This window comes from Primulina tabacum, chromosome 12, assembly GCF_025594145.1.
Source record: "Primulina tabacum isolate GXHZ01 chromosome 12, ASM2559414v2, whole genome shotgun sequence".
Classification (NCBI taxonomy): Eukaryota; Viridiplantae; Streptophyta; class Magnoliopsida; order Lamiales; family Gesneriaceae; genus Primulina; species Primulina tabacum.
The window spans coordinates 36756595-36779526 of record NC_134561.1 but is presented as its reverse complement, the minus strand read 5'-3'; the positions used below and the strand labels follow the sequence as shown (position 1 = coordinate 36779526).

Below are 22932 nucleotides of genomic sequence, written 5' to 3'. Positions count from 1 at the left end.
AAAGGTGGCACACATGCTGCACCACTCTAAGATAGACTTCATTAGATTATATCAAAGTTTGGGAAAATAAATTTTTTTAGTACATTAGTTTTCGTTTTTTGGGTTTTGGTCGACTAAGTTTTCAAAGTGTGGTTTTGATGCATTTTTACTTTCATTTTTTTTAGATTTCGGTCATATTTAACTGAATATTACGTGACACCGAAAAATGTTGACTTATCTTATGTCACATCAGCACTTTGACCAAAATGAAAAGTCGGTGTACCAAAAATTTAATGGATCGAAACAAAAAATTGGACAAGTAATGAATCAAAAAACTTGTTTTCTCTTGAAATTTTATGTATGTTACTTTTTGAGTCATACTCTCTTGCTAATATTTGGCCTATATTTTGTTTTACTATAAAATGGACTATAAACACATATTCATTCAAGATGTAGGACATGTAACTCGAAGATGATTTAAATAGAATTATATTTCAAGGACATATGGATCTAGTTTAAAATTTTCAACCATAATAAAAACTGTGGAAAATAGCCAAATGATTTTTAAAATTTTTCTATTTTTTATTTCGGCGTTATAAGTTTGACGTTAGAAAATACCGACTTGAAACCAAAAAATGTTGACGTGAGATTTGAAAAATAATGACATAACCTGACATCAAGTCACCACTCAAATTAAAAAATACCTAAAAACAAAATTTTTTTAAAAAAAAACCTAAAAACTAAATTCAACCTAACTTACATAACTAAAAACAAAATATAAACACTAAGTGACCAAAACACAAAATAGGGAACTTAAATGATGAATTTGCTTTTAGAAAATCATGGAAGTTTATCGAGGAATTTCGGTGTTTGGGTCATGAAAGCTGTGTCTACATCTCTTACAATCCAATTTTGACTATTTGCATGTAAAAAGTTAGGTTCGAAAAGTACAAAATTATTAATTACATAAACTCAACAACTTTCTTGCTTTATGTTTTAATTGAGTAGGTATCTTGTGAGACGATCTCACAAATTTTTATCTGTGAAACGGGTCAACCCTACCGATATTCACAGTAAAAAGTAATAGTCTTAGCATAAAAAATAATACTTTTTCATGGATGACTCAAATAAGATATCTGTCTCACAAAATAAGATCTGTGAAACCGTTTCACACAAATTTTTACCATTTTAATTTGAGCCCACCTATACACACACTTAATTATTTGATACATACATACATACATGCATACACACACACACACATTCTAGAAGAACACTGATGCTCCTAAAAAAACCCGAGATAAAATTTTGATATCTTCAAACACGAATCACATTAAAGTTTGTGGTTAGGATTGAAAAAGTGTTGGCTCAAAATGACCAAAATATGTGGAAAAGTAAGATTTGAAAACGAGGCCTATTTGATTTTTAAAAAAAAAAAAGAACAGTCGTATGGTTTGGTGAACATGTAACCACCCTTGAATAACCTCTTGTGAAATTTGGGTGGTCATACTTTTTCTAAGCTCCAAGAAAATAATAAGTCGAAATAAGTTGTTTGATAGTCTATAAATCGTTGAATAAAAATAACTTTATAGCTTATATATATTATCTCAGATTGTAATTATGACAATAAAAATATCTTATAATGATAAATACGTCAATATTTTAAAACAAATATATTTAAAATGAGACTTTCTAATTCATAAATTTCTAAAATAAACTTTTAAAATATAAGAACTCCAACATATAATCACATTATTATTTTTATCACATCCTTTCTGTAATGTAAAAAGTTATGCAAGACACAATTTGGCTTATATAAGTAGACAATCTTAATTCATCCAAACTATGTCAAATAATATCAAGTTTAAGCTGTGTTAACAGCTCAAGTTAATATTCCAATCAAACTAAGTAATATGAGTTACTAAAAACATATTCCAGAAACTGCTCATATTTGACTCAAGTTTTAAAAGTTTTACGTATAATATAATGACAAAAACTTGTGTGAGACGATCTCACGGGTCGTATTTTGTTAGACATATCTCTTATTTGGGTCATTCATGAAAAATTATTACTTTTTATACTAAAAGTATTATATTTTATTGTGAATATCGGTATGGTTGATCCGTTTCACAAATAAAGATTCGTGAGACCGTCTCATAAGAGACATACTCTAATATAATATCTAATTCCTGAAGTCATTCATCCTTTAGCATCTTATCGCACCAACTAGTAGGAAAACAATAAAGATATATAAAAATGTGTATATATAACATAATATTTAATGTCTTAAAAAGGCACACGTGTGCACAAATTGGTGAAAAGGGGAAGAAAACGACATGATTTGAGTTAAATTAAATATTAGTTATAAGAAAATGAAATTAATATCCTATAATTAATGAAATAGAATGAGGTTGTCCAAAAAATTTGGTGGGAAATTGGGTGAAGGTGGTTAGACCAAGCCAACACACACAATCTATATCTCACTTGTAATGCTTACTCCACAGCTTTCTTGCTTAAATTACTCTTTGCACCCCTCCATTCCCACCACTAAATTGCACTTTGGTACATGTAATTTTCATGATTTAATTTTTAATAATAATTAAATTTTATTTTTATGATTCAGACTATCTAACTTATCTATCTATCTATTTATGTAGCTTCTTGTTCAGGTATGAAATCTTGATACATAGATACATAAATACCTATATTAGCTAAACATTAATTTATACTAGATGCACACGCGTTACACATGTTATATTATTATTTTTAATTTGATCAAATAATACTAAACAATTAAAAGAAAATTATTTTCAATTTAGAAGAGTTGTTCGATTTAAAAGGAGAGTTTTGTTTAGATTTTTTTCTATGTAAAATATGAAATGACTTGAGGAGGTTTTTAATAGGATAATCATCGAATTAAATATTTTGGTCTCTTCTAAAGTAGTTATTATAAAGGTCTCACACTTAATAATATAGTGTGTGTGTGTAGTAGGTCTTTTGTGAGACGGTCTCACGAATCTTTATCTGTGAGACGGATCAACCCTACCAATATTCATAATAAAAAGTAATACTCTTATCATAAAAAGTAATACTTTTTCATGGATGATCCAAATAAGAGATCCATCTCACAAAATACGACCCGTGAGACCGTCTCACATAAGTTTTTGTCATATATATATATATAAAACAAAGACTTAAGCCATGACAGCTTCTTGTTGAAGCATGAAATAATGAAAGCAATGGAGTCTCCATTAATACCCCATCAAATTTCATTTATATCCCACGAACTGATAAAGGATCGATGGAGGAAAACAATCTTCCTCCGGGATTCAGGTTCCATCCGACGGACGAAGAACTCATCACTTATTATCTGAGCAACAAGGTTTCGGATTTCGATTTCGCCACCAGGGCTATTGCTGATGTTGATTTTAACAAGTGTGAGCCATGGGATCTCCCAGGTACCTGAATTTCATATATTTAAAGATTGTATGTTTGTTTTGATCATATATTTTTAAAAAAATTCTGAACTTATTTTATTGTTTATCAAAGTTTGAACATATGAAATAAGAAATGAAGTTATTTGGCAAAAAAATGGATTTGTTGATCTATTTTTAAACTTTTAAAAGACATTTTATAAAAATTTATAAAGTTTAGATATTATACCAATTATTTATAACATCTTAAAATGTACAAATTTGGAAAACTATTTAGGCTTGAAAATTAATTTATTTGAGTCATAAATTTCAGCCAAAGCCTCCATGGGAGAGAAAGAATGGTATTTCTTCAGCATGAGAGACAGAAAATACCCTACTGGCCTAAGGACTAACCGAGCTACAGAAGCTGGCTACTGGAAAACAACAGGTAAAGATAAGGAGATTTTCCGGGGCGTCGACGGGGCGCTGGTCGGCATGAAGAAAACCCTAGTTTTCTACAGAGGGAGAGCTCCAAAGGGTGAGAAAACCAATTGGGTTATGCATGAATATCGGCTTGAATCGAAGCTTGCTCTCAAACCCACCAAGGTAATTGGTAGACATTATGTTTACTACTACTCTTTCTGTCTTTCACATGCAAAATTATATAGACTGAGAAATTATATAGTCATTCGGAATCTATATTTATTAAATAAAAATAAGTGTATATTTGATATTAAATAAAAATAACATATAATGATATCAAATTTAGATATATAAGAGGCACATACTTAATAGTTAACACCTCTCCCATCCAAAAAATATAAGGAAAAACTTGTGTGAGACGGTCCACGAGTCGTATTTTGTGAGAAAGATCTCTTATTTGGGTCATTCATGAAAAATATTACTTTTTATGCTAAGAGTATTACTTCTTATTGTGAATATCGGTAGGATTGACCCGTCTCACAGATAAAGATTCGTGAGACCATCTCACAAGAGACATACTCAAAAAATATATGCTTGCTTGATTTTTCATATGTATTAAGAATACCATTGGAAAATTAAATCTTACAAAAAAAAACATATTTTATTTATTTTAACTCATTTTTAGAATTTTTTTCATACATATCCAAATCTTACTTAATATATGTATATTAGTAAAAAAAAACATTATATTAAATGTAGAAATTGTACTATATATTTTGGACAACCGAAAAAGAAAATATATACAATATAATGTATATATGTATATGTGTGTGTGTGTGTGTGAATGTATTTATTTATTTATTGTATTAAACAGGAGGAGTGGGTGGTTTGTAGAGTTTTCCAAAAGAGTTTGATAATGAAGAAACCTCAACAAACAGCTTCTTCACCACAATCCCAAGAATCCCCCTCCGACACCAACGCAATGGTGAGCGAGCTACAAGACATGGAATATTTCCAAAATTTCAGCAGCAACACTATGCCTATAGTTTCTCCTTCAACAAATCTTGCACCACAAAACTACGACGACAATATCGCCGACTGGGGAGCTGCAGCAAATTCTTTACAGTCGCTAACTAATTGGCCATTGTTGAGCACTAATCTTTCTATGAATTCTTTGCTTCTCACTGCATTACAGCTCAGGGCCGGCCACGGCCACCCTATAGGAGCAGCCACAGGTGCCGTGGAGGGCTACTCTTTCTTGCCACAAGGGTCGAGTTCTCCGTTTGGGAATGATTTCGGGGCCAACTTTGGCGTGGGTTCTTCTTCATCTAGGGTACTCGGGAATGATCAGCCACCGCTGGAGCAATCATTTAACTTGGACTCCAACATTTGGTGATGATTGTTCGTCAATACAACTGAGTACTATAAATTGCAATTAAATATTGTAAAGCAATGGGCGAAGTCCATTATTCCATGAGTAATTAGTTTAATCAAGTGTCATATATGTGCTAATCTGGAAAATTGCCTAGTATTTTGTATGTATGTAGTATCTCATACTCATAGGGCACATGAAGCTCAGAATTCGTGCATGTAATCATCTTAGTAAACTTTTGTTGTGTAAATTGTCGTTTTCGAGTCTTTATATATGTGTGTGTGTGTGTGTGTGTATATATATGTCATGCTAGCTAACAGTGTGTGTGTGTGTGTCATGCCAGCAACCAGTGTGTGTGTGTCATGCCAGCAACCACACACACATATATAGGCCATAAGCATACAAGTCACATAATATAAACGAAAAAATATACAATGAAATCTTAAATCAGCTTCATTCATTTTTCCAAGCAGGGCTCCGCAACCAATATAGATATACGGTATAACTAGCCGAGTACTGCAAAATAAACAAGCTATTATGATGATGAGATCCCAAAGGATACAACCTCTAATTGTACTTTAACAAAACCACAATCAAACATAAGAACATCTCAACATCAGATAAGTTCAAAATCACATCAAAATATCATTGGTAAAGGAATTGAGCATGATCTCTAAAGAAGCTAAGCTTAATAAAAGAAGCCAAGAACTTTCCCGCCGACGTTTTTCCTCCTAGCCTCTTCATGGTCCATGATGCCAGCAGATGTGGTCAGGACAATGTAGCCGAACTGCAAAGTGCATGAAAAGCAAACACGTTTATATTGTGGAAAAATGACTGAAATCAGAAAATCTTTGCCCTAACATCTTTGATCAAGAGTCCTAAAGAAGAATGTCATAACCACTTAGCCACAGCTCACAAGTGTGAGATTTTTATGCAAATTTTTCACCCAAATGTAAAGTTTTGTAGCAAATATATGCCAGGCACCAATGTATGGCATTTAATTTGTGCTCATAAATATTCTGAAACAGGTAAAACCTCCGATTCAATGTAATGCATGAAAAATGAGAGAAAGCACAAATAAACACAAGTATTAGTGCAAAGCTGTCTTTGAATCTCTTGTCAAAAGGTGCTATAGGATCATGTCTATGTTACAGACCCCGTACTATCTGGTGTGTATTCAAATATCTGCTTCACGTTTGTTTGAGAAGATAATTCCTAATGAGTTGAAGACCATATCAGTTACAACTTCTCTGTCCAATATTCAGCATGCAAAAATTAAATCAACAGGTTGAACTTTCAAAATTAGACCATAAAATCCGGGCACATATATCCAGAAATAAAATATGTAAACAGCACCAAAACAAAGCAAGCCACCCCAGGTAGAAATGGCTGAGTTCCGGCAACATAAAATTTACAACTAACAAGTCAGATTGATTTGGATTGTAGGCACATCAACTGGTTATTAAATTCCCAATAGTTATAAAAAAAAACAAACAAAAACAAATAACAAGCGCTTCAAGCTTTACCTGTCTGGAAGGAAGTAACCTTGCAGTCCATCCCTCAATTTCCTTGACACCAACGTCAAAGCGAGGACTGATCACACCACATTTATTCAACCTTCCATTGAGTTCAACCACAATTTTACCAGAGCGGTGATCATCCACAAATTCAAACTCCCCAATGTATCCTGCTTAGACCATCAAAAAGATTGAAAAAAAAATGAAGATATCACTCAAAAGATCAAGTCAGCATTGAAAGCATGAGTAATACAATATCCAGCATACCATGCTTCTGCATCACCAAAAGAAACTTTATGATAACTTTAGAGGATGGCCTTATCATTACTTGGCGCTTCCCACGCTTCTCGGCATTGTACATGCTCTTAAGGGCATCATTCAGCACGCTAACTCTCACCATCTTAACTTATCGACGAGACTGTACCACGTTCAAATGATTCATCAATAAAGATCCTTAAAACTAACACGTTGTTTAGATCAAATCCACTCAAAACCTCAAGGTCTACCGTTTAAGATTAGGACAAAATAGATCAAACATCAAACATTTCAAACCCATAACGCCCAGAAAGTAAAAAGATAGGAAAAAACTTTTAAAATAGCGCATCTTAGTCATGATATTCAGCATCCCACTGACATCAATCAACATACAGAAAAGGGCAAACAAAGAAAAAAAGGATGCTTCAAATCCATTACACTAACATATCAAGAATCAAAACCATCCAACAGAGTAAAGCATATAAAACAGAAATACACGCATAAAAAGAGATTTATTTAAAAAAAATCAGAAAACCGGTCAGCCGGATCCAAAAATCCACACACGAATATCTGAGAATAAATGAATCCAATTCATCATTTGATAGTGAGAATGGAAGAATTCATATTACCAGATGCCAATCGATCTGCAGAGGCTGGCGCAGGGCAAGGTTCTCACTTCTCTGATGGTGGAGGCAGGTAGATAAAACCTAGGTTTTATGGTATCCAAGTATTCATTTACGGAATTACCCTTATATCAAATATAATATTTCATTTTGTTTTCTATTTAATACATACTAATGGTGTTCTCGCGTGGAATATAAACGAACCGAATCGAACATGTGAAAAAAATTCCAAAGTCTGAATTGACTCGAATTATATGTATTCGAGCTCGAAAATTTTAATATCAACGACTCAAATTAAGTTCGAATCAAACTCATGTTCGAGTTCGGCTCGAAATATTCGAACATGTTCTCAAACTACTTGAAAATGTATAAATGTGTTCTAAAAAAATGTTCAAAAATAAAATATTAAACCAGCTTACGATCATAAACTATCGACGTCATGCTATATTATGCATTACCTCACGACACCATTAACCCAATATATTTTTTCAATTGGGGTCAATTAATAAAATAATAATATGATTTATCTAGGTTATTAGATTTTTTTTAAAAAAAAAAAATATTTTGCTTTGTAAGAGTATTATAGTAATTTAATTAATAAATTGTCTTGGGTTGTGATTTATAATCTGGGCAAAAACTTGTGTGAAATGGTCTCACGGGTCGTATTTTGTGAGACAGATATCTTATTTGGGTTATCTATGAAAAATATTACTTTTTATTTTAAGTGTATTACTTTTTATTGTGAATATCGGTAGGATTGACTCGTCTCGCAAATAAAGATTTGTGAGACCGTCTCACAAGAGACCTACTCTATAATCCAACGAGAAATGGTTGACACAAAATTTATGCTCCAATTTTTAATTATATAAATTATATTTACACTCCAAAAATTTATAATTATACTCCAAATTTAATATGGTTTCTTACAAAATTACCCCTACGTAATTATTTCATATTTTTATTAGACTAATATGTCCTTTCATCAATCTTATTCACTTTTCCTATTTTATTTCATTTATTTTATTTAGATCATTACAAATTTTTAATTTTGTTGATTATCTTTTTCTTTCCTTAACAATGGAGAATGATGATATTATTCAAAATTTAGAGTTTTTTTAGCAACTCCAGTAAATATTACATAACAAAAACTCATGTGAGATGATCTCGTCAATTTTGTAATACGAATATTTTATTTGGATCACATATAAAAAATTATTTTATGCCAGAAATATTATTTTTATTGTAAATATTCATATGATTGACTCGTCTCACGGATAAAAATTCGTGATAATATATTAAAAGATACCTACTCATATTAAATCTTCAATGCTAAACTAGCCACGTTTTTGTTTGTTCATATAATGTCCACAAAAATATAAATTCACATGCTATTAAGATTACCGTAATTTTAATTAATTTTGTTTATATTCAATTTTTATACATAATTTTTTATTAAGTTTAAAATATTTTTTTTCCCAAATGACATGTTAAATTTCCTTTTGTCTTTTTTCTAGTTATGCACATATTCTAATTACACAAAGAAAATTTATGAGACGATCTCAACAAATGGATCTCTTATTTGAATCACTAATGAAAAAAATATTGTTTTTTATACTAAAAATATTACTAATTATTGTAAATATGATAATGGTTGACACGTCTCATGGATCTTTATACATTCCACTTATATACAACAAAAAATGGACATTGGTCTATATTAAAATATATTTGTGTAATTTGTCAATAAATATGTTTGAAAATTAATTTATTTTTAACAAAACAGAATTCAATTTTTTTCCCATAAATTGAATCGGATTCTCAAAAATAACATTAAATGAAATTAAAAATAAATGGATGACAGAAGAAACAACAGGAGATAAGCTAATCTTTTCCCTGTTATATCCAATATAACCGAAATGAAGTCATCAATAACACGAGAGCTTGCATTTCCTAAAACTACTGTGTCTGCCAAAACTAGTTGAGGGGGCATCAGGGGGAAGATGAAGATGTTCTTCATTGTACTTGATATCCATGAGACACAGACCATGAGGAGGAACAAACAAGGCGTGCTTCGCGAGTTCTTTTCGGTCACGGGATGCCAAAATCTTGGGAACAATGTCAGGCGAAACGGCTTCTCTCCCAACTTGAAGCAACAATGCAACCTATGAACGTAGGCGAAAAATGATCATTACCATTCACATGAAAAAACAGAACTTTACATTTGTCGACAGAATCATGATGAAATTCATCCATTAGTTTTGCGAGGGATTTTTAGATAGGAAAATAGGGATGAAAAATAAAATACCATGTTCCGAACTTGTCTATATAGAAAACCAGATCCTTCAACTTCTACTTGAAAAAGAGGTCCCTACAAAAGAGAGAGATTTGTAAAATTCAAGTTTAGCGACGCTTACTAAAACATACATGATTTCATCTTATTGCATAACTTCATCTGATCTATAAAAACATTTAATATGTTGGGCTTCATAATAGTAAAGAAAAAGGGAATGAAATTTTACTCTATTTAAGAAGTACCATTTCATTCACATCAAAACAGAAGATATTCTTCACTGGATTCGGTGTCCTATCGTTGCGTGATGCATTGGAAAATGCAGAGAAGTCGTGGGTTCCCACAAAATGCTTTGCAGCATCCCTCATGGCAGCTGTATTGAGTTTATAAACACTGTGGTAAGCATAGTGCCTGAGAAATGGGTCCATGATGGTGCCATTGTAAATTTTGTAACCATAAATCTTGCTCTTAACTGAAAAACGAGCATGAAATTCATGCACTGCGGAGCTGATCTCTCTGATTCTGATGTCAGAGGGAAGAAGACCATTTAGTGCTCTGTGAATGCTTTCCAAGTTGTCATAGTTGAAAGGCGTAATGAAGTGCGCCACCTAAAATACAAACATTCAGTGATTCCACAGTCACAAAGATTTGTCAAAGCTTAAGATCAATATTTCACATCAACAGTTTCGAAGTTTGGCTTATTTCAAGGAACACTGGATGAGATTTAATTAACCAACATCCTGAATCATAAGAGTGTGTTTCTTGGTAATTAATAATATCTTTGAGGGCTTCTTAATTATGTCAAAAGTCATGAATGCCTATGTAACTAAACATACCTGGCACCAGGCATGAACTCCCGCATCTGTTCGACTCGCACCAACCAACTGAAGTTCTTCCCGTCCTAATTCTGTAATTCGAGTCAAAGCTTCTTCAACAATACATTGGACCGTTGGCGTCGATTGCTGGTATTGCCACCCTACATACAATCAGCACCCTCAAGTATAATTGCATAGCTGGAATCAACTTAACAGAGTAAAATTCAAAGTTTGTGAACTGCAAAAAGTGATAAATCTTTCATTCCTCCTAGGGAGGAACATGATAAGAATGCAAGTTCGAAAATAATAGTGTAACAACCAACCCATATTCAGTAATATTTAGAAAAATATTTTAACCAGAGAGATGAAGAAAACAACACGAGGACAAAACCTGAAAAACGGGTGCCATCATAAGCAATAACCAAGCGCCACTTAAAACCTCGAACTGGGAGCTTTTCCGCATTCTTCCCAGCAGTCTGCAAATCCTGCTTGCAAAATATTATTATAACAGTAGAAACAACTAATTGAGCAAAACAATACACAGGAAGCAATTATAAGAAAAAAACAGAGAGGGGCATGGCAAGTAGTAATTTCAGTCACCTCCATTGTTTTCTCTAACTGCCAATTTATCCAGTAATATCATGTTCTAATCTTAATTTTGCATGTATCTGGCAATCTGGAATGGTTACGGAATTCTAAATGTAATTTCAGTCAACAAGCTTTAAGTACAGAGTCTTTAACCAGCAAGAGGTATAAGGGATTGAACAGGAACTTGAACCTAATACTTAGATGAAGTATTCTACTCCTTGAATATCACTATGGGAAGAGAGGGAGCAAATTGCAAATAATGGTGCTAAACTGTGAAATCTTTGCACTTCACATTCAAAATTACCTGCGAATAGGGATTAATTTTTCTACACAACTCGAGCTAAGAGTTTCGAAAGCACACCAACAAGCCAGGCCAAATTTGTTATTCAGCTACTAATCGAGAATACGCTCTATATGCATAAAAACAAATCAAAGAACGTGACTTGAATGTATGCAATCACCTTTAGCCCATGGATACATGACATTGGTACAGGAAACTGAGATAACTTAAATTTCACCAACCTAAGTGAAGAACCTGAAAGTAAAAGATAACGTCAATTGAGCAGCGGTCACATTTGTTTAAAGCTCGATTTCTGTAAACAATGCACTCGGACATATACATAAAAGCATATTTACACACATACATATGCATATATACATATGCACACGTCAACTTACAGGCAAGTTTGAAGTCCAATCAATAACCAGAATCTTAAGAATATAGTTAATGGTCTACCCTTGTTTAGTGGGATCCATGGAGAGACAGCACTTGGTGGTAACTGTTGTAGCATCTATCTTATGTAGACTGACTCCTTAACGTCTCACAACAGAAACCAAGTTTAGAAATCTGAAACTAAAACAAAAACGAGCTCAGTCATTACAATTATACAGCAGAAGCTGAAATCAGTAAAATGACAACACTAGAGCCTAAAGGTGGAAGTTTGGATGTCATCCAATAAGAACCACGAACGAAACTGACTTAATGGGTTCGAGCTAAATATAAAACGTAATGGAAGGAAAGATGAAAGAATCACAAAGCAGACCCACGAATGGAACAGCTCAAATTCCGGACAAAAATCAAATTTCAAGACATTTAAAAATCAATGTTCAATGTAAGGCAATCGGGTTCATGTCCTTTTTCCTTAATCTGGTAAAAGTCGGTGTAATAATAGAGAGACGCTACCTTGGCACACGGCGTAGCAGGTGGCTGGCCTTTTATTCATCGGGATGCAACGGCTGCGAGGGGTAAGAAATCAAGAATCGAGGGCAAGATATTTTATCCATTTATTTAACAGTAATATTGTTTATTTGAATTTGTTTATATACCCGATACTATTATTATTTATTTTTAAAAGGATAACGGAGAATTTAACCACCTTCGAATTAGTTCACTTTGCAAGCTCCAACAAACTTCGAACTCAAGAAGACGAATCAACCCATCTTTATCACACAGGCATTCTCGGCCATTTCCTTTCCCTGAACACTAGCAAGCGGTATCAGCTGCAAGCTGCTTAATTTTTTTATCAAAACCCAAAGGCCGCATCAAGATCAGTACTTTCTTGACTTTTTTTTTTCTAAAAAGGTTGGTGATCATTCATGAATTTCCGCCGATTGAAGCATCAAGATCACGCCCGTCTAAGTTGGCATGCGTCAGCTTGCAACCTTTTTATTTTCCTTACCGCCCAGTCGTAATATATAGTATTTTTATTTTCATATTTCTCGTTATTTCAACCCCTAATATATTTAATTGATATATTTTTGTGTAATTTTATTGTAGCAGGAACTTTCACGATCTTGAAACAAATTTGAGTTAAAAAGGTGATGTTTATCACATTTGAAGTTTCCAAGATAGAGTTTGAAAAAGAATGGCCAAACTAGAAGAGGTCCTAGAACAAAGCGTGGCCAGCCGTAAAAAATTGCAATGAAAGAAAATCTAGATAAAATATTATCTATTATTTTAAGATTTAGGGATAATTAAGAGATTACGGGCTTTTTAACTTTATTTTTTAGACCCAACCTTTTCTTTTCAAGTTGTTTTACCTACTATTCACGTGCTCCACAAGAGGCGGCAGCCAAGATTTCTACAATCACCCATCAACACAACTCACGAAGAAAAGAAGAAAAGAAGGCGCAGGACTCATTTTTTTTGCTCCCAACAAATTAGTTTGCACCCTTTCTTTTCTATTATTATTTAATTTTCATGGAGATTGCAAACTATGTTAGGCTAATTTTTTTAGTCTGATTCAAGGGATAATCTACTATTTTAATTTTATCACTGTGATGTTTTTTGCACTTTAATTTATTATTCTTGTTTGCCCAAGTATTCGTTGATTTATGATTTAATTATATGAATGTTATACGTCAATTAATCTGACAATTTAATTTGATGTATGATTTTCTAATGCTAATCATGAATTCAGTGATTCGTAATTGTCATGAATGATTGGTACGTGAGTAGCAATAGGTTAGATGTGTGGTGCTATTATAACATGTGTAATCTAAATAAATCGACGGAACTAGATCTTCCAATTGCAGCTATCTCGATTGTTAGATTTTAGGATTAACTGTTTTCACGAAAATAAAATGCTATCTTTAATTATTATGGAACGCTATCGTGCCCAGCTGATTATTGGTAAGTTTTGACTGGATGCTGGGTTTGGTCAATTAATTTTGGAAAATACAAGAATTTTAGCGGCTATTCCTATTATTGTAAGGTTAATTGCTGGGATTAACATGAATAAATGATTGGTTAACCGATTAACAGTGAGATAATTAAATAGTAGAATACCCTTGAATCAATATTTTTCTCATATTAAATTCTTCAATTTATTCTCTTCGATTAATTTTCAGTTCTAGATTCAGTATTCTTTCTTGCTTGGTAATTTTAGTTTAGATTATTTTATTTAATAATTATCAAAACAAATCCCATTTTTTTATTTTTATTATCAAAAGAAATAAATCTACAGTTCCCTGTGGATTCGACCCTACTCACCATTACACTCGTTTTTATTTAAAAGGGTAGGAATTAATTTGGTGGTCCACCCGGCCTTTGATTCGTATCAACTGATTACATTGAATTTCAAGAAATGATTTAGGAGTCGGAATTTTTTTCTTTTGACTGATTTTCCGCAAGATATTTGCTTTGAGTAGTTACGGTCTAGGATTGAGGAGAACCTATATAATAAAATATGGAATTTAAGGACTTCGTGATTGGGCCTCATTTCAAGGAAACGATGAATTGTCATACTTTAAAGCTGTATTTTTTTTGTTGGTAGTGTTTATACTGTTTATGTTCGGCCTGCATTAGGATCCAAGCACAATGGGAAGATAAAGCAGTGATATATTTTCAAGTTTAGAAAGTGTATTATCTGATTTAATTATGCTCAGTTATGTGTTTCTTTATGGATTTGTCTATTAGCACTGTGCAGCATGTGCACTATGGCTCTGGGACGTTACTAGCTTGATTCTTGGCCTTTTCGGTGTCTAGATCCTCTCTATTTTATTTGCTTATCTCCTTATTCTCACTCTTTTGGAGAATATAGCGTGCATGTGAGATTGTTGATTCAACTTCACTCTAATTTGGTGCTTTGTACACTGACTCAAAAGTTTGATAGCAATTTCTCTACCTTTACTTTCTGTAGTTTGATGTGAAAGGCAGTTCACTTTTCCACGTCTGTGACTAGAAGAATCACCCAAGTTTGAAGTTTTGATATGGCTCGGGAAGCTCTTCCAGGTGCTGAATCTCCTAGGAAGCGCTCAGGCCTGTTGAGAGATCAAGTGAAATTAGTTAAAAGTAAACATTCTGATCGTTTTGAGATTGCTTCAATCCACGATCCTTTGTCATTTGAGAAGGGCTGCTTTGCAACTGTTAGTGCATGCCAGTTATTGGTTCAAAAGAATGATGGGATGGTATTAGTGGGGGTGGCTGGTCCATCTGGAGCTGGAAAGACAGTGATGACTGAGAAGATCCTCAACTTTATGCCGAACATTGCTTTATAAATATGGATAATTATAATGATGCAGCCCGTATTATGGACGGAAACTTCGATGGTAAATCTTGTGCACAATTTTCTAATTACTACTTTTTTGTTTCTGATTATCAATTTTATTTACATCTCGGATTCACTTTATATAGTCTTACTGATTTTATAGCATCATATCCGTGTTTATTTGTCAGTTTGCCCTTTATAAATCCAATGCGCACGGGCCAACTTTTATCAAAACGCTCTAATTGCTCTGTGTTGGCATATAAGATATTTCTGTTGTATTTCTTTTACTGTTTCAGAAGTCCTTGAATATCTTGTGCTTGCATCCTCAATATCAAATTTCTGAAAAATAAGTTGGAAGTTGTGCAGCCCCAGATGTTCTCTCTCCTGCTTAACATATATGGAAAACTTCTTTATGATAAATATCTCTTTAGATTAAAAAAATTATATTGAATTTTTTTACCTCGATGGGTTCTGCAGATCTTTAATCCCTCCTGGATATTTTAACAGCCAAGAAAAGATCGGTGAGTGGTCAAAATGTGCACATGCTGAGAGATTTTTTAACATTGGAAAATCTCTAGAAATATAATGTTATGATAATTATGTCCGCCAATTGTTTATTAGTCTCAACAAATTCCGTATTGATCAAATATTCTTCACTAAATCTCAAATAAAATAATGTCTAATGTCAATTTGTTTTGTTCGATAGGGTTGTACTGTATTTTTTGAGATGTCAATTACGCTTAGGTTATCACAGTACACGATAGAAGTCTCATTCTTAAGGTAATATTATTCTATTATTTGATTGATCCATAGCCCAGTTGACATCAATAAATCCTACTAGATTGGTATTGGTTTTCCTATTATACCACAATCCCATATCCAAAGTACATGCTATGTATCGTAAGATACATTTCACAGCTTTTAAGTGCTTGATTTTGGGATTTTATTGGTACCTTGCACACAAACATACACTAAACATGATATTTGGACGGCTTGCAGTCAAATATAGAAGACTGTCAATGATGTTGCGGTATAGGGTTTTGTCAAGCCCTTCAGCAACATCGTTTTTATATAGTTTTTCACTAGACCCATGAGGATTTTCATGTATTTAGTGTTATCATGGCAGAATTTCTTCACTGAATTCTTTGCATATTTGCTTTGACACATAAATATTTCATCATGCAATTGCTTTATTTGAAAGCCAATGAAGAAATTTAACTCACCTATCATACTAATTTCAAATATCGAAGACATACGTTCAACAAAATTATTCACATGTTTTTTTTTGAAGAAAGATAAAAATTTATATTATCTGCGTAAACTTGATATATGAGTATATCATGCTTCAACCTTTGAATGAAAAGATTTTTATCGACCTTACCACGTTCGAAGTCAATCTCAAGTAGATAATCAATCAACCTATCGTACCAAGTACGTGGAGCATGTTTCAATTTATACAATATCATCTTCAGCCTGTCTACATGGTCCAAATGATGTGGATCCTCGAATCTTTTCAGTTGACCCACATAAGCTTCTTCATTCAAATTGTCTTTCAAAAAAACACTTTTCATATCAATTTGATAAATTTTAATCCCCATTTGACATTCATTGGAAAGCAAACTAAGCGAGCTTTATTTCTAACAACATTCCTTGATTCATTAGTTTTGTTCTTAAAAGTCCATTTTGTTCCAATGACATTAACGTGTTCAGTTCTTGAAACTAAATCTCACACATCATCACGGACAGACTGTTCAAGTTCATTATGCATAGCATGAACCCAAGATTCATTTTTAATGCTTCATTAATGCTCTTTGGCTCAATGTGTGACACAAAGCTTGAGTGTCTTACCTGAGATTATAGGAAACTCATACATACTAGTTCAATCATCTTTTGGTATTCAACTTTTTCCTTCCTTCAAGTTTGCATGTCCTCATGTACATCTCCAATTATATGTGAGGATTGATGTTTCTTTTGTTTTTTGTTGGGAATATCTTTTCTATCATTTTTTATATCATCATCACTTTGTTGATTCTCCTCGGATTCTGTCGATCTCAACGGCCATGTTATGATGGGCGTTACAAAATCAGGCACAATATCTGTATTATCAAGTGTCGTGAACACTTCCAACAAATCTTTTCTATCATCTTCAATTCTCTTTTCCTATGAGATCAACAAAATCATCAAATACAACATTAATAGATTTCATAATCGTCTTAGTTCTTAAATTAAATATTCGATATGCATGACTATTTGTAGATTTTCCATTAAACAAAGACTCATCATTCTTGTATTCGAACTTGGCTAGTTTATCTCTATCATTTAAAACATAGCATATGCATTCAACAATATGAAAATATTTAAGATTTGTCATCTTTTTTCACGATCATCTCATAGGATGTCATAGTAGAACTACTTCTCAAATAAGATCCATTGGACTATAAGATCCATATGTAGTAGCTCAAGGCAGTGTGTTGTGCCAAAGTATTGCAACACGGGTTGTGACACTCGCAACACGGGTTGTGACACTCGAGTTTGCTTACCATTTTGACAAGCTCCGCAAACATATGGTACCCCTAAGGATAAATTGAGCATGTCTCGCACAACATCATACTTATTAAAATTACTCAATCTCTTCAAGTTTGCAACGACCCAACTTTTGATGTCATAGATCAAGTTCACTGTATTTGGGATATCAACCTCGGCTCTTAATCGGTTGGTATTGCTGATCTCGAAATAAGAAATATATATCTCACAAAATTAGACATGAGAAAGATCTCGATATAAGAAATGTAAATTTCACAATATTGAACATGAGAAGGTCTATAATTCTATACGAGTTTTTTGTGTAAATAATATCATTAGCAAGGCCAATGGTAAATTTTGATTATATCCAAATAACCGAACCGCTTCAATTAAGCAATTGATTTCGATTTTCTTTTAAATAAAAGCTTAGCTTTAGGCTTGTCAAATTGGGTCAGGCCCGTCGGGTTGGCCCGCCTCGCCATAAAAATTGAGCGGGTTGGATTGATAAAATAGCAGCCCGTTTGGAGGCGGGCCAAACGGGTTGAGCCCGTTTGGATTGCGGGCTGGCCCGCCAAACTAAGATATAATTTTATATTTTTAAGTTTTATATAAAAATTCCTATTTATTCCTTATTTTTTCTCATGTGCCTAAGCCCGCCAAATTAGGGTAGAATTTTATACTTTTAAGTTTTATATAAAAATTCCTATTTCTTCCTTATTTTTTCTCATGTGCCTAACTTCAATCACTCTGGTAAAATCTCTATACTTCTATTTTTTTTTGAAGATGTTATACTCTCCAGTCTCCTCCATTTTTTTTAATGTTTAACTCGAACTAATCCAGAATTATCGAAATAATATATTAAATAAAGTAATTATGTGTATTGTTGAACACATAATATTTTTTGAAATTTACAACCGTCTGTTTCCTCGAATTTCTGTTATGTTTCAATGTTTCTCACTTTTTAAGAAAATGTAGATGGCAAGAGCTAGATGCCTTGTGCGGACAAATCCTTAAGATCGTTAATTTTTGTTTTCTTGTGAGGATAAATCTTTAAGAAACTGGAGAAAATGTATACTAAAAAAAATTTGGAATTCACATTTAAAAGTTTTATTGTATTTACGGTTGGTGATATTACATGAGTTAATTTTTTGTACATGTGTACGATGAAATCTTGTGTGAATTAGAATAAGCACTTTATTTTTTTATGGATTATGTTGATTGTTGTATGCTTTCAATGTCTTATTTCAATGTTTTTAAGTTTTTTATGAAACTATTTGACTGAAATATATTTTTTTTCTATGTTTATTTTAATACTGTTTAGTATTTTTTTTAAAAAATAATAATAAGCGAGCTTAACCCGCGGGCCAAAGTGGGTTGGGCTGGGTTGGCCATTAGACGCCCGAGTTGGAGAAATCTCAGGTTTCTGTCTAATGGAAGGAAGCGGAAGCGAGGCGATATTTGAATCCTTGAATCTCAGCCCGCAGCTCTTCATCAATGAAGTTCTTAATATTGTCGACTATCTCCTCGACGAGGCTTTTGATTACTTCAACCAGTAATTCCCTCACCAATTTCTTTTTGCCGATTCGATTCAAACATTCTACTGAAGTAACTTGATTTTGATTTTTTATTTTTTATTTGTTACAGGGAGGCTTCTACGCTGCTGAAAACTGAGGGCACGGATCGATCTGAGGAACTAACAAAGGTTTTTCAGACTAACCCTTTTTTTCGTTTTTTTTTAATTTGTTGAATTTATGCTGTTGGGGTTGCTTAAAATGGTTTTTTTTTTCCTACATTTTATGGCTTAGAATTCTATGATTTTTGGTTTGCAACGGTAGGGGGTGGCATACATTCAAAATCTAATCCGATCGAGCCTCGACCAGCGGATGCAGAAATGGGAAGAGTACAGCCTTCGCTTTTGTTTTAGTGTGCCAGAAGAATTTTCACTGCCAAAAGCCGTATGTCTTCTTACTCATTCTCGCTGAAAACGCGACAGTTTTTTTTATTTGTCTTGCCTGGATTGATTGAAAGGTGTTAGAAGCATAAATTTATTGGGGGAGGCTTTGTACATTGCCATCATTTAGTGGGTGTTCCAGGATCTTGACAAGATACAAACTTTTTACGAAATGAAAACTTAGACCATTTTTGTAAATGACATTAATTCTGCAGGTGCAGCGATTTGACCTAATTTTCTTTGAAGGATGTTTAGGTAGTTTAGAGAAATTAACTCCTAGGACACAACATTATAGTCCTCAACTCGAATGTTACACTCCATTGAATTGATTTGGCCTAGTCTGAAATTGAAGAAATTCTGAATCATTGTTTTGGGTTTTCTGTTACATTGGAGGACAAGTGGTGCCCTGAGGCCTTGCCTCTGCGACGGCTACAAAATGGTGCTAATTGCAGTTTCTGGGATTACCCACAATTGATTTTTGGTTGAAGTTTCAAGGCATGTGTTGCTTTATCTAACATGCATAATGGGTCATGATAATGTATCGAAATTCTATTGTGATAAGCGAGTTCATCTGTTCATTTTATTCCACTAGTATATGGAACTAAGACTGTAACATTATTTGCTCAAAGCTGCTGTTATAGTTCATGCAAACTCGATGGTTCCATCCTATCTCATGATTTGATATTTCTTGAATACCTTCCAAAACTGTCATTCTAGAATGAATCCTCTGGAGATGATTTAGCAGACCTTGATGCTCTTACTGACACAGAGCTGGATGCACAGTTGAAATCTTTGCGTGGCAAACTTGCTCTGGTAACTTCGGTTTTACTGTCTGCACACATGTCTTTCGTAGTATGGTTATTTTAAATTTTTGCTCATGAAACTTGAATTTAAAACTCAGGTTGAAAAAGAATCTGCTGAACTTAGTAGAGAACTTGGTTTACTGGAGAGGCAGTCTTTGTCAAGCAGTCGCTCCGTTGGGTTGATTGATGAAGCATTAGAGTTGTACCAGAAGCATGATACCACCAAAATGTTCCAAGGTAGCTATAACTAGTGTCTGACCGTGAAGAAAGATGACTTTACTTTGTAGCTTTGTGGATCTAGAAAATTTCCTCCAAGTCTTAGTTTCCACTCGGTATTTTCAGTTTACCTTAAAGATGTGCAAGGTCTCCTCCATGGATATTACCTATTGGCATCCACGAACTAGATTGTGTTATATAGGGTATCTGAATATGAGATAGTTTTTGCCTTTGACTTGAATTTCAATGCTTCATTACTTCAGTAGTTTAATCAAAAGAAAAACTACAAATTTGACAGATAACGATTATGTTACCTTGCTAAACACCTTCTTGATTGATTTGGACAGAGCTGATAAACATGGTGTCAGAATTCCGCCCACGCGTGGGGAACCTGAAAAGGAGAAGAGAAGAATTTCGATCCGGTGATGTGTTGCGCAAAAATCATCAAAATGGTAATTACCATAACATAGTGGCAGAGATTGTCTTCACTTACATATCTTCATTTTATGCATATACCGAGAACATCAACTCGATTTCTATTGATTTTGTAGGACTGATCAATGCTCCAGTTGAAGAACTTCAGGAGTTTCTGGATGGGATAGCATCATAATTACCTTCTGCATTGTGTTCAGCTCTCTAGTTATGCGAGAATTCTGGATAATTGGTTTAAGTGGTTGTTTTTCCATTTTCATGAAGCAAGTGAAATTAAAGTGACTTAGATATAAAAACATATATTATTTCTGATTTTCAAGAAATATTTTATTTAATTTTTAAAATATGAATAAATAATCATTATAATTATATAACCCAAAAATATATGTTCATATTAAGATCCATAAATCAGCATATCTTTTTTTTATAAGTTTTTTAAAAAAACATATTTTAAATAAGTGATTTCATTAATGGAAATTTTTTAGAATAACATATCAAAAGTTAAAAACTACCATCAATATGTTAAAAAAAACAAGATGCACTTTTTTCAGAATAGTTAGGCATGTGAATCCGATTAGCTAATTTTTTTATTTATTATTTTCTTTGATTTTTTATTTATTAATGATCTTCATATGACGAAAATACAATGTAATATATATAAAAGTAGTATCCATTGATGCATAATGCTTGAGTGCAAACACATTTCATAATTTAATAGGAAATTTAATGTTAATTATGTTAAATCTTTGTATAAATTGTAATTGTGTTGAAATAATGTTTTTAAATATTGTATTAAGTTTTTATTTTATCGTTTTTTAGGATGGATATAAAAATTAATTTATTCAATCATCATAAAAGGATGATGAGATAGGAGGCCATGAATGACCTTCAATCTTTTACATGGAAAATTTTTCCTCCTAAATTAGATATTTTTCGTTTTTATTCTATTAACCATTTATTTATGGAGTTACTCTACTATTTTTTTAAAATTTTTGTTCATTTTCATCGAAGGATTGTCGTGACAATGGAAAATAATGATATAATATCAAAAAATAATAACATAGAGCCTAAAAATGTTGACATGGAAACCATCATTATCGATTTGTCAGATATCAAAAATGAAAAATGATTTTCTTGATCATTAAATTGTGAAAAAATACCCAAACCAAAATTTAATACTCACACTAAAATACTTTGGTTCTACTACCTAAAAAGAAGTTAAAAAGACATAAATATCCTTATGTTTGCTTATATGTGATAAAACCAAATGGTTGATTTTGTGGGCCGAAAATGGTATCAGAGCCTAGGTAAAATTATTTCAAAAATACAAGTTTATTATTATCAAGTAATTAAATGTTTGAGGAGGTGAATTTTCTCAATTAACGTGAATCCGAACACAGGTTTGAGATTAAGTATTTACAGGATTTATTCCAGAACTCTAGAATATTTGCTACAAGAAGATCTAACCAAGGTTAAATATCAAGAAGGAACCTATCAGAATCCTAAGGTAAACTTATGATTCAAAATAACAGGTTCTTAGAAATAATACCAGATTCCTCTAAACTCTCTAGAGATCTTAGAGAAATTCAAAAGACGGTGCAAAACTATGACAATATGTTGTATTATGTACCACCGAATGTGGAGAAAATCCTTGAAAATCAGGAAGAAATTTTTGAAATATTAAAGGATATTCGAACAAGAATTCAGAACCTAGAACAACAACCAAGTTCTAGTAAGAGGACT

At 32.8% G+C, this 22932-nt stretch overlaps 4 protein-coding genes across 12 annotated transcripts; 2 read left to right on the top strand and 2 right to left on the bottom strand.

Annotated features, from left to right (window-relative positions):
* The first annotated feature begins 3224 nt into the window (after window positions 1-3224).
* LOC142520832 (uncharacterized) lies at window positions 3225-5458 on the top strand. Its single transcript, XM_075623987.1, has 3 exons — window positions 3225-3437; window positions 3727-3998; window positions 4690-5458. Exons 1-3 carry the CDS (start codon window positions 3281-3283, stop codon window positions 5209-5211), a joined length of 951 nt encoding a protein of 316 aa, XP_075480102.1. The 5' UTR covers window positions 3225-3280; the 3' UTR covers window positions 5212-5458.
* A 159-nt stretch (window positions 5459-5617) lies between these two features.
* Window positions 5618-7726, bottom strand: LOC142521175 (small ribosomal subunit protein uS8z/uS8w). Its single transcript, XM_075624404.1, has 4 exons — window positions 7589-7726; window positions 6972-7122; window positions 6714-6874; window positions 5618-5974 (listed from the first exon to the last, which is right to left on the bottom strand). Exons 2-4 carry the CDS (start codon window positions 7102-7104, stop codon window positions 5876-5878), a joined length of 393 nt encoding a protein of 130 aa, XP_075480519.1. The 5' UTR covers window positions 7105-7122; window positions 7589-7726; the 3' UTR covers window positions 5618-5875.
* Window positions 7727-9437: 1711 nt separating this feature from the next.
* Window positions 9438-12955, bottom strand: LOC142520640 (uncharacterized). 9 transcript variants are annotated; one of them, XM_075623707.1, is made up of 9 exons: window positions 12652-12955; window positions 12459-12511; window positions 12012-12128; window positions 11737-11810; window positions 11079-11172; window positions 10709-10848; window positions 10118-10480; window positions 9888-9950; window positions 9438-9744 (listed from the first exon to the last, which is right to left on the bottom strand). In XM_075623707.1, exons 3-9 carry the CDS (start codon window positions 12064-12066, stop codon window positions 9508-9510), a joined length of 1026 nt encoding a protein of 341 aa, XP_075479822.1. In that variant the 5' UTR covers window positions 12067-12128; window positions 12459-12511; window positions 12652-12955; the 3' UTR covers window positions 9438-9507. The 9 variants fall into 9 exon arrangements, with proteins under 9 accessions (XP_075479822.1, XP_075479824.1, XP_075479827.1 ...); XM_075623709.1 differs by having other exon boundaries at window positions 12012-12122; XM_075623712.1 differs by lacking the exon at window positions 12012-12128.
* On the top strand, window positions 12074-21512 carry LOC142520641 (protein MIS12 homolog). Its single transcript, XM_075623716.1, has 9 exons — window positions 12074-12520; window positions 14917-15325; window positions 19207-19339; window positions 19432-19489; window positions 19623-19742; window positions 20456-20551; window positions 20640-20778; window positions 21105-21209; window positions 21309-21512. The coding sequence occupies exons 2-9, from the start codon at window positions 15277-15279 to the stop codon at window positions 21365-21367; spliced, it is 759 nt and encodes a 252-aa protein (XP_075479831.1). The 5' UTR covers window positions 12074-12520; window positions 14917-15276; the 3' UTR covers window positions 21368-21512.
* Window positions 21513-22932: the final 1420 nt, after the last annotated feature.